Genomic DNA, 18,355 nt, shown 5'->3' with positions numbered 1-18,355 from the left:
ACTCATCCTGGACTTCCCCCGTCACAGCCACATCTCCGGACACCTGAGAGACCTGCTCTGGCTCCCCGTCAACAAGAGAATCACGTTCCGACTCCTCACCCACGCACACAAGGCCCTCCACGACCTGGGCCCCAGGTACCTCAACTGCCTGACCTTCTACACTCCGGCCCGCCAACTTCGTTCAACCAGCCACGCCCTCGCCGCCGTTCCACGCATCCGAAGAGCCACCATGGGAGGAAGATCCTTCTCCTACCTGGCAGCCAAGACATGGAACTCCCTCCCCATCCACCTCTGTCAGACCCAAGACCACCTCTCCTTCAGGAAGAAACTCAAGACCTGGCTGTTCGAACAGTAGCAGACCCCCCTCCCCCAAGCGCCTTGAGACCCTCCGGGTGAGTAGCGCGCTATATAAATTTCTTGATTGATTGATTGAAGAAAGGAGCTCCAATTGCGTTTCTAGCCAACACACCAATTCAAAACATTTGCCAAGTGGCTACATGGTCTTCAGTGCACATGTTCACTAAGCAATACTGTGTGGATATCCAAATGAACAAAGAAGCGCAAGTAGGACAGATGGTCTTGCTACACATTTTCAGTTACCAGTGCTCGTCTTCCACCCAACCACCACAATAAGGACAAAAATGCTACAAAGTCTATGCACAGCGTAGTGAATCCAGAAAGATTCACGCTGCAAAACGTATAGTTTCTTACCTATCGGTGTAATTTTGCAGAAGACTTTCTGGATTCACTAGCGAACCCACCCTCCTCTGCCAGAAAGATGAGACAGGAGGGGAAAAAATGGATGAAAAGAGGAAGAAAGACTTGACAAGGTTGAAAGAGCCAATAGTAACACCAAGCAAGAACAAGCATTGAAAATGCAATAGGTCTCGCAATAGAAAAGTTTGAGCTTAGGTGTGGTAAATGTAAATATTTTTTAATTTTTGTTTGTTTTGCAAATTATAAAAGTATTAATTTTGTTATTAGAAAAGCCAATAGTTATAAAGTTAGCAAATGTTATGATGCACAGCAGCTACGCTGCCATACACCATTGTTAAATTCATTGCCAAAGCTAATAGCCGAAATCCATTAAGAATCCCCGTTTAAGTTCCTGATAACAAAGTCAGCATTTTGGACACTAAGGTAAATGATAATCTATACCGGTGAGCAGTTTTTTTGCACAAAGCGTACGACCTGTTATTGTGAACTTTGCAGACAGACAACATGAGCAATATCTGCGTAACTATAAAACCTACTTTCGAAAGTTCAATGACGCTAAAAAGCCTCATTCTGTCATCAGCATTTAGAACAAGTACTAGAGGGGGCGGGAGAGTCGCGGGCACACGTGATGGCGTGCGTCAGTGTTCCGTGAAAGACGGACTACTTTTCCTGTCGGCAGCTGCAGGCGGGAACAGCCTCCCGGAAGTGCCTCTGTGTCTCGAGAAACTAAGTAGAGAGTGGCGCGCAGCAGGAGCGTCTCGGGAGTTGGCGGGGTTAACATAATGACTGCTCACTGGACCCTCCCGCCTTCATTTACACTAATCTTCCTTTTAAAAGGATGAAAACGTTGCTCCAGTTACAAAACTTTCTCCGCTGAACTGCTGCTAATCGGTGTAATCGCAAAATAATCCTGCATCTGCATTCAATGCTTGCAACGTGTTATAAAAGCTAAAGCACGTTGCAATGCATATTCCCTGAGCGCGAAAAATGCTCTTGGTGTCAAATGTGTCTTGCTACCACCTAGCAAGTAAGTACACCTTCATTTTAAAAAGTAGTTGTTTACATTAATAAACAAAACAAGCTCTTGGCATTGCTGTGGGGAGGGGGCGAAGGGGGGAGGAGAAACGAGAGACACGGCCTGGCGGCCGTGAAAGTGAAAGTACGGACGGCCGACCGTGAATAATTAGGAGAGGAGAAATGCATTGCTGTGGGAAGGGGGAGGAGAAACGAGAGACACGGCCTGGCGGCCGGGAAAGTGAAAGTACGGCTGGCCGGCCTTGAATAATTAGGGGAGGAGAAATGCATTGCTGTGGGGAGGGGGGAAGGGGGGAGAAGAAACGAGAGATACGGTCGCCCCGTGAAAGTGAAAGTACGGCCGGCCATTTCTCCTCCCCGAATAATTAGGGGAGGAGAAATGGCTTTGAGGAGGCAGATGGCTTTGATGTGCACGCGCTTTGCGGTCAATGCGCTTGCGCATTGAGCTTGCTTTTCATGGGCACTGCATGGAATCGCCCGATAGTTAAACTCTGGATAAGCCCCTATATTCTCGCAAGCTCAATGCGCAAGCGCATTGACAGGCAAGACCTAAAAAAGAATCCGTAGATGGCGACTAAAGGTGGGAGCTTCCGGAGGAAGCGTGTTGACGTCACGAAGGACACTAAATGGTGGTATGTCAATGCCCACCTGGGCCACGAAAAAAAAAAGAAGAGAAGAAATACTACAATTTCGGATCCAACCACTAGATGGCGGAATAATGCACATTCTAGTGAATCCAGAAAGTCTTCAAGCTGCAAAACTACATCGAAAGGTAAGAAACTAAATGTTTAAAGGCTGATTTGGGTTCTTGAATATGTAATCACAACTCCCTACCAGTTTCTCCAACATACCCAAATCCACATGGACATATTAGGAGGTACACCACTCCTGCAATTGTTGAGGATGTTTGTGGTAAGCCTAACCCCTTGATATTCAATAGTTTTGCTCACTAGACATTGGTCACAAATGCTCTAATTGCCACATTAATTGTTGCCTACAGCCTTGGTAATGTTTAGGGTTGCCTGTGTGTTTGGTTTCTCCTCGCTGTACGTTTGAAGCAGCAGGTTTCTTAAGTTCCTAATCCGCGGAAAGCGGCCTCTCAAGTTGTATCATTGAGAACACAAAATTGAGTTGAAACTTGGGCACAAATAACAAACCAGTGTAGTAGAGACTGGATGCTGTTAATAATAGAAACAGTATATCACACAAAGAGCCCTCGGGTCCGGGGTCGCGTTGGTAGAGTGCAGAAGTGGGAACAACTATGCTGGAGAGGGGGGTTTCCCTTTTAAGGACGGTTTCCCTCACACACCACAGGTGTCATGCTTTATCATCAGGACTCCTCCTCACATCCCAAACCTGGCCGTGATGCGGGCTACAATCCCCTCGCTGCGAGGGAGGAGCTCGGGATGTTTTCAGGTAAGCAGGGTATTCATAAATCCCAATGTGAGCGAAGCTTGTGGTGGGAAAAGTGCAGTGCTATCGGAAAAGTGGTTAAAAATAGCTACAAGGTTAGCCAGACAGTTTATTATTGCTACTCATGTTAGGATTAAAAATAAATTGCGGATAGTGCTGCAGCTGACATTAGAGGCAGTTGAACTAGATAGTGATCAACATGTTTCAGCCTCAAGACCTAAAAAAGTGTCATGGCTTTCATCAGGATCTCCTAATACAGCTTCTTCTTTGTGTGAGTGAAATGAATAAAGTGATAAAAAGGCATTGGTGTGTACAATGAAAGATACTAAACCAGTGATCTAGCAGTCCAACGGATTCACCGGTAGGACCTACAAAAGTCAGGTTCCATGCCTCATCTGTCCCTGGCTTAATAGCGTACGGTCCACAGGCCCATCCAACCGCTTTACTGTAGCGGGGAGTCGGTGGAGAGTGTCTCCAGAGGCATTCATTGTACACCCAAACACTTTTTTTATTACTTTATTCTTTTCACTTTCACACATTCTGTTTTGAATGGAAACCTAAGAAACTGTGTTTTGACACAACCTGTTTTACTCCCCTATTATCCAGTAAATGTCCCAGTGTGATATGTACGCATATCACACTGAGTAGAAAAAGTAATCTGGAAAGTAATTAAAAAAATTAATCACATAGGATTTGCAAACTAACTGAAAAGTAATTTCAACTGTTTCTGAACATTTGACCTACCTGTATCTACATTCAACTAACTGTATTATCAGAAAAGTACTATTTCTACTTACCTGCACCATGTTTGGCTCGGTACTAAAAATAAATTAAAACAAAGAAATATTTTTGATACAAACAATTGGTTCGAGTTCAGTCTGAGTGTGTGATATCATTTCTTGTCTGAGTGTGTACAATAAATGCTTAACACCACCCTCTGATAAAGCCTTTCTGCTCGCCCACACTACCACAAATAGAGAGTAAGGTATTATCTACTTTTACTTCTGCCTACTGTAGGAAGCTGGGGTTATGTTGCAGTAAACCCCCTCCCCCCCTACGCTTTTTGCCCGACTACTGATGCACTTTGACTTGATGTGTCCTGGGTCCCTGCCAATCAGGTTCCCAGGGCCTGTGTCCTTACCCCAAAACTGTACCTTGTACTCCCAATTGGCACCTCTCTGGCCACATGTCATTCCCTTCTGAAAGGTACCATGTGTACTGTGGCCAGGGAAGGTCTCTAAGGGCTGCAGCATTTATTGTGATACCCTTAGAGGCCCTGTACCTCTACAAACACACACACACACACTGCCACTGCAGGCTGCGTGTTTTGGTGCAGAGCAAAGTGAAGAGTCGACATGGCACACATCCCTGTGTGCCATGCCTACAACCCACTGCACTTGCATAGGTCAGCCACCCCTCTAGTTGGGTGCACTATACCAGTGGTGAGGGTACAGGTGCATGAGCCCTGTACCCCTACAGTGTCTAGATCAATTCCTAGAACTAAAAAAAGGAGAAACCCTATTCTTCAAGATATGGACGTGGTAATTAAGTCAAGAAAGTAAAACAAGTCCCTAGCCAAAAGTTTGGATCATGTGTTGCTCTGTAGTCATATACAATATCAATGGGGTTAAACTGTATGCATAAATTCAAAAAATGCTATAATTATAAGCCTTTTGTGTAGTTTTCTTGTTTCTATGATCAACACAAGTGTGTTGTAACAATGGATTGGTTTTTAATATGTTTTTAAATGTATGTTTATTGTAAATATAATTAATAAAAACTGATTTGTACTTTTTTAAGAAAAACCTTGTTTTTTTGCTTTAATGTCTCTACTACATTTATGTCATTGTGATCTTTCTGTAATCACTATATGTCAAAGTGATACCTTATAATTATTGCATTTTTAAATTTACGCATACGGTTTAACCCTATTGATATTGTATATGACTACAGAGCAACACATGATCCAAACTTTTGGCTAGGGACTTGTTTTACTTTCTTAGATCAATTCCTAGACATTGTAAGTGCAGTAATGTCTTTAAGAGTATATGGTGCTGGGAGGTTGTCATTACGAACTCCACAGCACCATAATGGCTTAACTGAAAACTGGGAAGTTTGGTATCAACTTCTCAGCACATTAAACCCCCACTGCCAGTGTGAGATAATGAAAATGCCTTCAGAGGGCATCTTGGAAATGCCCCCTGAAAAACGACAAGCCTCTGGTGGGTTCCCTGACTGGTACTCACCGGCCTGCCTCCATGAGACATGTTTCTGGACCCCTGGGGTGGGAGCCTTTGCTCCCCGAACCCAGAAACAAAGCCTTCCCTGGGAGGAGGTGGTCACACCTCCCCCAGGCCAGGAAGAGCCATCTGTGGCAGGAGAGCTTCAAAGCCTTTGTAATGCCACCCCGAGCCTCTCCTGCTATTAGGAGCAGGCCCCCTTCCTGTCTCCCCTCCTTTTCGACAGGAAGACAGGCGGGAAAAATTAGCCAGCCCAGAAGGTGTGCCCACCTCTGCCAACCCCACCTCTAATGTGGGGAGGCGGGGGGAAGCCCAGTCTTCAGTGCCCGTCATCTTGCAGATGGCAGGCACTACCCAATCAGGATTAGGGATTGTGTTCACTCCTCCACGTGGGGTGAGCCCACCAAGGGTGTAGTCACCCTAAGGTCAGTAGCCCATTGGGTCCTGACCTCGAGACCCCTAAAAAGTCCACTAAATACAGTATTTAGGGGGCAGCCCTGAACTTAGAACTCAGACAAGAAACCAGAAGAAGAAAAGAAGAAGGACCGAAGAGCCATGCCGAAGCTAAAAAGAGGAGGACGCCCACTGACTTGGCCACAGCCCTACGGGCCTGTCCCCACCTCGAACCTGCTCCAGCGATATCCTGGTGTGTCCTGCAGCCAGCAACCTCGAGAAACCCGGAGGACATGCCGGTCTTCCATCCCAAAGACTCTGTCTCCTGTGAACACAGGATTTGTTTAACAATAGACTCCAGCTCCGCAAGGCTCTGCAGGTTTGCACCACTCTGCATCCAACGCCCACGGCCCAAGTTTGAGTGGCCCAACACCAAGAGGAGGTCTCCCTGGCGATCCTGACCCGAGATCCGGTGACCCCCTGACCTGCCTCAAGCCTCCAGCTGACGCCTGCAGCCTCAAATTGAAAGGTCCAACCAACCGCGTCCAGGGGCTAGTAAGAAGATCCGATCTTAAAGGGCACCCCTGCACTCGACGCCCTGCGGCCTTGGGTGGCCCAACCGACTGTGCATAACCAAGCCCCAACATCTCAACTTACCTCTCCAAGTGGTGGTCGCACTCAGAAGACCTTCGTCCCCTAACCTGCAGTGTGTTAGCAAACCCCCAGACTCCCCATTGAAAGCTACAGGGCACCCAACACCAAAACAGCACTCTACACCATAGCCGCCCCAGTGCCGCTGAGGGTGCATTTTTTGTGCTGGCCTAAACCCCAATTTGCCCTGAGCTTAAGTCCAGGAGCTTTTCTTCCACAACCCAGTGTCCTGCTCGTCAGGAGCCACCAACCGGAGGCCCCCTATCCCCCCTTGGATAACATTGGGCCTCAGCACTCTGCACCCGGCCGCCCTAGTGCCGCTGAGGGTGTAACAAGAGTGCATCCTTGACCCGGGGCGGAGGGGACCCCTGAGTCTAACCTCCGAATACCAACTCCCACAACAAAGTACTTACCTTTGAACCGATAACACTATTGTCCTCCATAGGATAACATTGACTGTTTTTCTATGAAAGTTTCAAAGTGTGGAGTTGGAAAATCTAAGAAATCCTTTAAAACTGTAACTAAATAATTAAAACGCTTTTACTTACCTGTTTACATGAAATGTCCCAATGTAGTATCCAGGTGTACTACACTGTGTAAGAAAGAAATCCTTTAAAACTGTAACTAAATAATTAAAACGCTTTTACTTACCTGTTTACATGAAATGTCCCAATGTAGTATCCAGGTGTACTACACTGTGTAAGAAAAGTAATCTGAAAATAATGTACTGGTAATTTTACTAAAAAGCCCATTTGAAAGCTTTGCATGTCTCAGTACTGCAAATCAAAACAAAGTGCATATACAATTACGATACAAACTGTGTTACACCTGTATATTTACTGCCAAGTATTAATCACTTACCTGTGCCAGTCTTGCTTAGTTCTAGGAAATAAAATACCTATAGGAATATTTATATACAAAAACAATTGGTCTGAAGTTCAGTCTTTGAGTGTGTGAATTCATTTGCTAACTGAGTGTGTACAACAAATGCTTAACACTGTCCTCTGATAAAGCCTTACTGATCGACCATACAACCACAAATAGAGAGTGAGGTGCTAACTACTTTACCTCTGCCTACCTTTTGGGTTCCACTGGACTCTGTGGACACTACACCTCACTTTGGAATAGTATATACAGAGCCAGCTTCCTACACCTACCTTTGGGGATCCACTGGACTCAGTGCACACTGTACCTCACTTTGGTATAGTATGTACAAAGCCAACTTCCTACAAGGGGCTACCCCAAAAAACTGATTAACCATTCTTTTAAGATGGCCCGATTTCCACAACAAGGACAGCATGTTTAACAAATCAGCTCAGGATGAAAAAAAACCCAGATAGAATTGTCTTTGTTATTCAATTGTCCGGGATTAGTAAACGCATAAAAAACATCATTAACAGGAACTGGAAAATACTCAACGATAATGGAGTTACAACTTGGGAGGGTATTTTTCGATTTTCGGCAGAAAAGGAATTTAAGAAACTCTCTGGTCCTAACGTACAGTGAGAGGAGAAACCAGACGCACAGGCAAACCTAAACATGATCAAGGCTGTAGGTAACAATAAATGTGGCAATTGCAGCATTTGTGACCAATGTCCAGTGAGCAAAACTATTGAATATCACGTGGTCAGGCTTACTACAAACACCCTCAACAATTGCAGTAGTAGTGTGCCTCCTATTATGCCCATGCGGATTGGGGTATGTTGGGGCAACTGGTCGGGAATTCCGGGTACGTATACAAGAACACAAATCAGCCATTAAAACCCTCAAGAGTAATGCTCCCCTTGTTGAAAACTACATGATAAAACAGCACTGCCCCACGGATTTGCTGTGCTTTATCTTTGAAAAAATAACAAGCAGTAGGAGAGGAGGTTATCTAGAATTAAAAAGAAAACATAGAGAACAGTGGTTTATCTCCAAACTGAACACAGTTTAAAAAGGATTAAATACCAGAGAAGACTGGGAGAAATGTATTAGATAACATCATTGGCAAGACAGTCCCTTTACAAGATACTTCAGGCCCCATGACCTTCAGATTGGTAGATGGGTCAAACAACAAAGTAGATTAAGGAATACTTACTGGCTTAGATAGGTGTCATCGTAGTTGTCTTAGTGATCAATATAGGTCCCATCATGTTAAGAAAACCGGTAAGGAGTCATTAAAGTTAAGACAATAGCCCTGGGTTTATTTTGTTAGACACCGAAGTAAGAAGTCTGCTATGTGATACAGCCCATGGTAATGGCTGTACATAATACACTCCAAGATGGCGCCCATGTTATCAGGCAGTTCTTATAACAATTTATACATGGGCACATGAAATCATTTTTATAATTTATTATTCACATTCTAGTTCCATCTATGATAAGATATTAGCACCATAGATGGATGGTTAGGTTTCGGATAAACATGTATGGGCGATAACAAATTGAAGAATTACATCTAATTGCACCCCCTGCATTGTGATGCTGCTAAACATGGCGGAACTCAACAAACGCGAGTAACTGGTCTAGAGCGCGGTCTATACGCATGCAGGCAACACACACATGCGAAGTATTTAAGGACCTCCAACAGTAGTTTGCGGACCTAATTGAAATTTCAGACCAAGGCAACCACACCGTTCCTGAATGAAAAAGGTGAGAATGTAGGGAGATATTGTTTGTGATTTTGAACAGCTTGGGACATATCGTAGATATTATGCCCTACCCATATGGCAACATGAGGTGTGCACTGTATATTGTGTGTGCAATTCGCCACATTGAAGTTTAAATGGGGTTTATTGTTAAACTAATGGAGGCATATGACAATATAGCTGTTAGGCGCACATGTCGTCTCCCTCGCCATATATTGCGTCATACCAATATGTTAAAATAGCTGCACGGTCAGCTAGGTTTTTTAGAGATACCCACTTCTATCCCATGTTGGATACTTGTTTATTGACTAGGGGAGCTGAGAAAAGTAAGCTATTCTTAATCTCAAACCAAATGCGCTCCAATAGCGCTTAGGCATTCCTTTAAAAAAAAAAAAAAAAGGTTTATTGGATAAGAGGGCACTTGGGTAAACTCAGTTTGCTGTGTCTCTGAATGTAAGAATCTCTGATAGGTGGGAACTCGGAAAATATGAGGTTTGGTCTTTAATATTGATGGTAGCTGTTTCCTAATTTCGATAGTAATGTTAAGATGGGTTTAGAACCTATCTGTTGTTCTACATGTATTGGATGATGATCTCTACTATGATATACTAATAGACTATCCAGTGAACTTAATTTTTGCAGGGACAATGAACTCTGTAGTCTGCCAAACCTATCATACAGGCCAACGCCCACTCACAATCAACCACAACCTTAAATACGGGGTACAAGGAACCTACTGGATTTTTTTATTAACTAAGTTGATCCACCCATTACAACCTCGAACAAGAGATAAGAATTAGGCTGTGCTGTGAGCACCACAAGAAGGATGAAGGAAATCAATTTACATACGTACCTCATATGGGGCTTCATTAGTATTATAAATCCTCTATTACGGGGGATTTATATGAACTGTAGGTGACAGTGCATATATCTGGGGAATTATATGGATCCCCTGGAGAATTAGCTATATAAAGAAGGTATGAATTTAGTGAATCGTAGTACTGTGTGAGACCTTAGAGAACTATGTCATGGTAGTAAACATTCTCTTTGCTCTCCCCTCCTAGTGTTTCCACTGGATGTATCCTTGAATCCATCAGACAGTGACTCTGGAATCCGCTGATCCAGTCCAGACTCCATATATAGACCCTGAGATGTTTGCCGACTATGTGCCAGTCTCCTGGGTCTGCTGTGCCATGAAGGTGATACCATGTGTGATAAATGCCCACCTTAAACAGAACTCCTCCAGTGACTTCCAATCAGCATTTCACCCTCGACAGAGAACAGAGACTGCTCTGATTAATGTAATAGAAAAACTGCTCTGCTCACTAGGTCACGGTCACCTATGCACTTCATCTTACTTTATCTCTTGATAGATAACAATAAAGCTGACCATACTATGCTCCTCCAATGTCACTCAATGGCCTGTGGTGTAAGAGTACATGCCCTCCAATGGTTTGCCTCCTTCCTGGCCAACTGGTCTCATCAAGCCAGACTATATTTCTACTGATGCGCTTGGCCATCATCTCTTGCAGAGGTCCACAGAGTGATGCACGGTCATCAACTCTCTTCAATTCCTCCAGCTGAGATTACTCAGGAGCCAGAACCCAGGATATCTCAATCCCACGTCAATTTGGATCATACTTTCAAAAGGAGGAAAGTCTTAAACTGCCTCATGGATTTTTAAAGGTGGTCCAGCCGAACACGATTTGTCTGAATGATGCTCTCAATGGTCCTGAAAACACCGCTCCTGCCTATTTTCTCTAAGCTCCAACTAAAGCTTGACACAGAAAAAGCTTAGTTTGCAAAATTCCAACAGCTCCACTTGCCTGGGAATAGGTGGTTGCAATTCCAGAACGATGGAACACTGGCTTGCCTAAAACAGAATCACTGCACCACGCTTTCTCTTGTGAGCACTGCAGTGCGATGCACTAGAATAGGAACACTATTGCCAACTGGGGATAAGCTCCAACCCTCTCCTTTCTAGAATTCAATACATCTTGCCCTTGTGAGACTTTTAGCCAAAATCTACAAACAAAAACTGAAATCTCATTTATGCTAATAGAAGTGGGGAGAACATGACAACACGAGATAGAGAAAATCACAACATAACCGAGAAAATGAACATAGAATACAGGGAGAAAACAAGAACAGGAGACTGAGAGAGAATGAGAATAGAAGTCGGAGACAAAAGGGCGAAGAATCGGAAACAGAAAACAAGGTTAAAGGGCAGACAGAATGTCAGAAAATTAAAATAAGAAACAGGAAAAATGGGAAACCACAGAAAGAAAGGAGGGAATGGGAAGCATGCGAGAAAAACTATTTATTTATCGAGTTAGCAAAGGAGGAGCTGAGGTCGGGAAGAAAGTAGGTGGAAAGAAAATAAAAGCACACATGTGGGGTTGAAAATGTAGGGAAAGGAAGAAATGAGGGGCAGAAAGTGGAAGAGACGGGAGGAAAGAAGGCAGATAAAAACATGAGGACTCCTGGATGGAGGAAAAGTGCTTGGCACAAGTGATGGGGGTGAGCAGGTAAGGAGATGCGATTGGGCAATCGGCTCAGAGCTACGAACACGTGAGAGAGAACGCCAGGGAGGTGCTAAGGTGCAGAGAGAACATTGATCGCTACCATATGCGCTCTATATATAGTCTCAGATGAAGGATGAAACTGTTGGGTCAGCGAAGTGTTGACGGTGAGGAAGGAAATAACTGACTGTTTAAAGTATTAAAATATACTGGAAACAATGCGTGATTCATTCGTCCTAGGCCTTGTGAGGTCTGCTCAGGAGGCTGCAAGCAGACTGTGCGCCGAGTGGGAGAAGAGGGGCTGTGGGTGGGAGAAGGGGGCACGAGGGAAAGAGGGAGCAGGCAGCAGAAGTCTTGGGAGGAAAGAAGAAAGGGGAAGAAAGTGGGAGACAGCGTCAATTGGACAGATAGGATCAGGAAGGCAGAGACATGAGGAGACAGTGAAAGACAGAAACATAGAGATAGTGAGAGAACATAGAAAAGGCAAGGGGCGGACAAAGTAGAGAGAATAAGCAAATGCAACAGAGAGAATGAAAGAAACATGGTAGAGGTAGGAGTGTTGGAAAGAATAGGAAAGCCAGGTATAGACGATAACAGAGCAAGGGAAAGCAGAAAGGAGTTAATGAACGCAGACAGAGAAAGGAGAGAGCTGGAGAGACAAAAGTAGGAGAAAGTAACAACAAGCATTGGCTGCGAAAGTGAAAGTGATCGCAATCGAATGGCGGCTGCGCGCGTGCACGCTCGCATGCCCGCAAGCTTGAGGCCACCAAAAGCCTGTGGTGGCACTTTCAAAAGCCGCTTACTAAATGTTTCGCAGAACAGCGCATGCGCTGGCTCAGCGAGACCTAAACAACAAGTTGCGCCATGTATACCCATATGTGGCCCTGAGCCCACTATGCCACTGAAACCAAGCTATATCCGGCTGAAGAGCATATAACTAGGGCGAAACCGGTCCTGGGTTGCTTGTGTTCTGGGAGGACCTGGTCTGACAATTGGGGGATGGACTTTTCCATGAGGAATAGGATCAAGACTGATTTGCATATGGCTGGGTCCAAACAGAGGTGGCATGTTGGGTGAAAAACGATGGAGTGGGATGTGGCCCGACTGATTTGACAGTGACTGAAATTAATTCAAGCATTCCATCCATCGCCTTGTTGTTTTGGCTCTGACAGAAGGCCTTGTGACATAAGAACATGACTGTAATACCCTTATAATAGTCAAGTGCCGACCTTGTTTCTTTATAATTGGTGACTTGGTACATCACAAGTTGCTGATTATAAAGAAATGATTGACTGGCATTTATACAGGGATTACAGAATTCTATGTATTAATTCATGGGAGAGGGGTTTAATAGCACCCGATCTACGCAGTGGAACTGGAAGGGGTGACTGCAAATCAAGAGCTATTAAAAAACGACAATCAATCAATGCACTACAGTATCTCTCATCATATACCTCTATCAATATATCCTCTATATCCACTCTCTCGTTTATCCCAAACTCCATACCACTACTATGATGCCCAAAATAACCCTTTCAAGACTCTCTCCTACTCTACCCCTCCTTGCATCAACTGACACCTCTTTTACTATACCGATCCCATAAAACAAACCTTTCTAAACTCTTCCTTCTTTTCTACCCTTCCCAACCCTTCTCAATCCAAATAACTGACTAAAATATCCACCACTAAAATTACTTTCATGTTTCACCATACTAATTCGCAAAAACAACAAGTGATGGACTGAATGTGGATCAATGTCACACACTCCCCCAGTCAAAAGATCTGGGCCCAAATCCATCGTTTTTTTGCACTCCACACCACCCTGGGTTAGACAATGGCGATATGCAAATCAGCTCTGACCCTGTTGCCCCATGGGAACAGTCCAGTCCGAACTACAAAAGCCATGTCCTTCCCAGAACGGAATCAAGCATCCGAGGACCGGAGTGCCTGGGACCCACGTCTGGGCATCCCCAGCGCACTTAGGGCGGCAATTGCAAAAACAACAAGTGATGGACTGAATGTGGATCAATGTCACACACTCCCCCAGTCAAAAGATCTGGGCCCACACCACTTGGAGTCAAGCTAGCCGGGCTGAAGAGAGGTGTTACCTCGAATCCGGTCCGGTCCTCGGATGCTTGATTCCGTTCTGGGAAGGACATGGCTTTTGTAGTTCGGACTGGACTGTTCCCATGGGGCAACAGGGTCAGAGCTGATTTGCATATCGCCATTGTCTAACCCAGGGTGGTGTGGAGTGCAAAAAAACGATGGATTTGGGCCCAGATCTTTTGACTGGGGGAGTGTGTGACATTGATCCACATTCAGTCCATCACTTGTTGTTTTTGCAATTGCCGCCCTAAGTGCGCTGGGGATGCCCAGACGTGGGTCCCAGGCACTCCACACCACTTGGAGTCAAGCTAGCCGGGCTGAAGAGAGGTGTTACCTCGAAACCGGTCCGGTCCTCGGATGCTTGATTCCGTTCTGGGAAGGACATGGCTTTTGTAGTTCGGACTGGACTGTTCCCATGGGGCAACAGGGTCAGAGCTGATTTGCATATCGCCATTGTCTAACCCAGGGTGGTGTGGAGTGCAAAAAAACGATGGATTTGGGCCCAGATCTTTTGACTGGGGGAGTGTGTGACATTGATCCACATTCAGTCCATCACTTGTTGTTTTTGCAATTGCCGCCCTAAGTGCGCTGGGGATGCCCAGACGTGGGTCCCAGGCACTCCACACCACTTGGAGTCAAGCTAGCCGGGCTGAAGAGAGGTGTTACCTCGAAACCGGTCCGGTCCTCGGATGCTTGATTCCGTTCTGGGAAGGACATGGCTTTTGTAGTTCGGACTGGACTGTTCCCATGGGGCAACAGGGTCAGAGCTGATTTGCATATCGCCATTGTCTAACCCAGGGTGGTGTGGAGTGCAAAAAAACGATGGATTTGGGCCCAGATCTTTTGACTGGGGGAGTGTGTGACATTGATCCACATTCAGTCCATCACTTGTTGTTTTTGCAATTGCCGCCCTAAGTGCGCTGGGGATGCCCAGACGTGGGTCCCAGGCACTCCACACCACTTGGAGTCAAGCTAGCCGGGCTGAAGAGAGGTGTTACCTCGAAACCGGTCCGGTCCTCGGATGCTTGATTCCGTTCTGGGAAGGACATGGCTTTTGTAGTTCGGACTGGACTGTTCCCATGGGGCAACAGGGTCAGAGCTGATTTGCATATCGCCATTGTCTAACCCAGGGTGGTGTGGAGTGCAAAAAAACGATGGATTTGGGCCCAGATCTTTTGACTGGGGGAGTGTGTGACATTGATCCACATTCAGTCCATCACTTGTTGTTTTTGCAATTGCCGCCCTAAGTGCGCTGGGGATGCCCAGACGTGGGTCCCAGGCACTCCACACCACTTGGAGTCAAGCTAGCCGGGCTGAAGAGAGGTGTTACCTCGAAACCGGTCCGGTCCTCGGATGCTTGATTCCGTTCTGGGAAGGACATGGCTTTTGTAGTTCGGACTGGACTGTTCCCATGGGGCAACAGGGTCAGAGCTGATTTGCATATCGCCATTGTCTAACCCAGGGTGGTGTGGAGTGCAAAAAAACGATGGATTTGGGCCCAGATCTTTTGACTGGGGGAGTGTGTGACATTGATCCACATTCAGTCCATCACTTGTTGTTTTTGCAATTGCCGCCCTAAGTGCGCTGGGGATGCCCAGACGTGGGTCCCAGGCACTCCACACCACTTGGAGTCAAGCTAGCCGGGCTGAAGAGAGGTGTTACCTCGAAACCGGTCCGGTCCTCGGATGCTTGATTCCGTTCTGGGAAGGACATGGCTTTTGTAGTTCGGACTGGACTGTTCCCATGGGGCAACAGGGTCAGAGCTGATTTGCATATCGCCATTGTCTAACCCAGGGTGGTGTGGAGTGCAAAAAAACGATGGATTTGGGCCCAGATCTTTTGACTGGGGGAGTGTGTGACATTGATCCACATTCAGTCCATCACTTGTTGTTTTTGCAATTGCCGCCCTAAGTGCGCTGGGGATGCCCAGACGTGGGTCCCAGGCACTCCACACCACTTGGAGTCAAGCTAGCCGGGCTGAAGAGAGGTGTTACCTCGAAACCGGTCCGGTCCTCGGATGCTTGATTCCGTTCTGGGAAGGACATGGCTTTTGTAGTTCGGACTGGACTGTTCCCATGGGGCAACAGGGTCAGAGCTGATTTGCATATCGCCATTGTCTAACCCAGGGTGGTGTGGAGTGCAAAAAAACGATGGATTTGGGCCCAGATCTTTTGACTGGGGGAGTGTGTGACATTGATCCACATTCAGTCCATCACTTGTTGTTTTTGCAATTGCCGCCCTAAGTGCGCTGGGGATGCCCAGACGTGGGTCCCAGGCACTCCACACCACTTGGAGTCAAGCTAGCCGGGCTGAAGAGAGGTGTTACCTCGAAACCGGTCCGGTCCTCGGATGCTTGATTCCGTTCTGGGAAGGACATGGCTTTTGTAGTTCGGACTGGACTGTTCCCATGGGGCAACAGGGTCAGAGCTGATTTGCATATCGCCATTGTCTAACCCAGGGTGGTGTGGAGTGCAAAAAAACGATGGATTTGGGCCCAGATCTTTTGACTGGGGGAGTGTGTGACATTGATCCACATTCAGTCCATCACTTGTTGTTTTTGCAATTGCCGCCCTAAGTGCGCTGGGGATGCCCAGACGTGGGTCCCAGGCACTCCACACCACTTGGAGTCAAGCTAGCCGGGCTGAAGAGAGGTGTTACCTCGAAACCGGTCCGGGCCTCGGATGCTTGATTCCGTTCTGGGAAGGACATGGCTTTTGTAGTTCGGACTGGACTGTTCCCATGGGGCAACAGGGTCAGAGCTGATTTGCATATCGCCATTGTCTAACCCAGGGTGGTGTGGAGTGCAAAAAAACGATGGATTTGGGCCCAGATCTTTTGACTGGGGGAGTGTGTGACATTGATCCACATTCAGTCCATCACTTGTTGTTTTTGCAATCACCATACTAATTCAACACTAATCCTGATGGGTTCCAGAGTATCGTGCTACTTGCGCTTGAAAACCCCATCAAGGGTAGCAAGTGCTATATAAATACAAACCTCTTTCCCTCTTCTATCCTGCCACCTACCCTTCACTACCCAAATAACTGAATAACATATCTACTACTCAAATTACTTCATATTTTACTATACTAATTTTCAACACTAATCCTTTATGGGTTCCAGAGTGGCCTGCTACTCGCCAGAAAAGCGCTTCAACACCCATTAGGGGTAACAAGTGCTATATGAATACAAAGCTTTCTTCCCCTTTTATCCCTCCGCTATCCTTCTCACTCCAAATAACTGAATAATATCTGCCACTGAAATTACTTTATATTTCACCATATTAATTCACCACTAATCCTTTATGAGCTTACTGAATAGCGTGCGTCAACACCCAATCAGGGGTAACTAGCGCTATATAAATACAAACCTTTTTCCTCCTCTATCCTCCTGCTATCATTCCAATTCCAAATAACTGACTAACCTATCCACCACTTAAAATGTACTTGCATGTTTCACTATACAAATTCAACACTAATCCCCTATGGGTCCCGGAGTAGCGTGCTACTCGCCGAAAAAGCGCTTCGACGCTTCATCATGGGTAGTAAGCGCTATATAAATGCAATTACAATACAATAAGATGTACTGATGCAGACATTCAAGATTATTAGTACAGTAGAAAAGGTAAAACACTATGATCCAGCACTCCAACCAATGTCCATCAAATATAATATTAAGTGAAAAGAAGTTTCAAGTCCATTCAGCAGGTCTTGTTTCAGTTTTCTTTATTTAATTTCTTCTTAAGGCTTCTTAAGTAGCCAACTTGTTTCGTCCCTAAGGACTTCTGCAGGGTTCCAAATAAGTGTACATAACATACATTCTATTTACAATAATATTTACAGTTAAAACAATATACATACAATTGTTCTGATAACACCACACAAAAAACACAATGTGATTAAGCTAAAATCAATATAAAAACTACTGTGTACATTGCTCTCTTTAAGCAAATATATAGAATCCATAAACTTCCATGTTATATGGACAATCAAATAGTTTGAAAGACACACACCATTTCATTTAAACCTGCTGAAAAAAGCTTCTAAGTTCCATATAATTTAATGATTATCATGAGGAGCTTTTTGAGTGAGGGGTTATTCGTAAGTTAATAACATTTCAGAGTTCCTTCTTTAATAGGCAGACAAAGGGGCAATCATTTTTAAGAAGTCCAATTTTATGGTTTGCGCAAGAAAATGGCAATCTGCTAGACATATATCAAAATATATTCTGAGTACATGTATGTTCGAGGCATATGAGCTGCAGATTACACACTGTGCATAGATCGCCACCTAGTGTTGAGCCCGTATGTTTGCAGTTTGTTGTTGTCCTGAAAAGTTCTTTGGAAGTCACGAAATAGGTGACTCCTCCTTTGGTCCACATTGCGCATGGGCATCAGCTCCATCCTCAGATTGTTTTTTTCCGCCATCGGGCTCAGATGTGTTTCCTGCGCTCCGGTTTGGAACTGAATTTCCTTCGGCGCGCAATCCTCACCCAGTTCGACGGTATTGTTTTGATCCCGCTCCACATCAACGCGATTCTTCACCACTTCGAAGTCTTCAATTCCGGTAGTTGACGACTGCCTTCGGGCCTACCGAGGCCTTACTCTCTGGCTCATTGAAAGGGCGCCATTCAAGAAGTGTCCTCAATG

At 45.4% G+C, this 18,355-nt stretch overlaps 1 protein-coding gene across 2 annotated transcripts in view; it reads left to right on the top strand.

The window, feature by feature from the left end:
* Positions 1–18,355, top strand: part of PPIE (peptidylprolyl isomerase E) — a 201,852-nt gene that overhangs the window by 157,577 nt on the left and 25,920 nt on the right. Inside the window, exon 9 of one of the 2 annotated variants that reach the window (XM_078680769.1) lies at positions 10,144–10,308. The exons of the other annotated variant lie outside the window; for it this stretch is intronic. Coding sequence (XP_078536895.1) covers positions 10,144–10,199 — 56 coding nt within the window. The 3' untranslated portion in view covers positions 10,200–10,308. Of the gene's footprint in view, positions 1–10,143; positions 10,309–18,355 lie in introns of those variants that run through there. 2 annotated transcript variants of the gene reach the window in all.

This window comes from Lissotriton helveticus, chromosome 3_1 (assembly GCF_964261635.1).
Source record: "Lissotriton helveticus chromosome 3_1, aLisHel1.1, whole genome shotgun sequence".
Taxonomy (NCBI): domain Eukaryota; kingdom Metazoa; phylum Chordata; class Amphibia; order Caudata; family Salamandridae; genus Lissotriton; species Lissotriton helveticus.
This window is presented reverse-complemented; position numbering and strand designations above follow the sequence as displayed.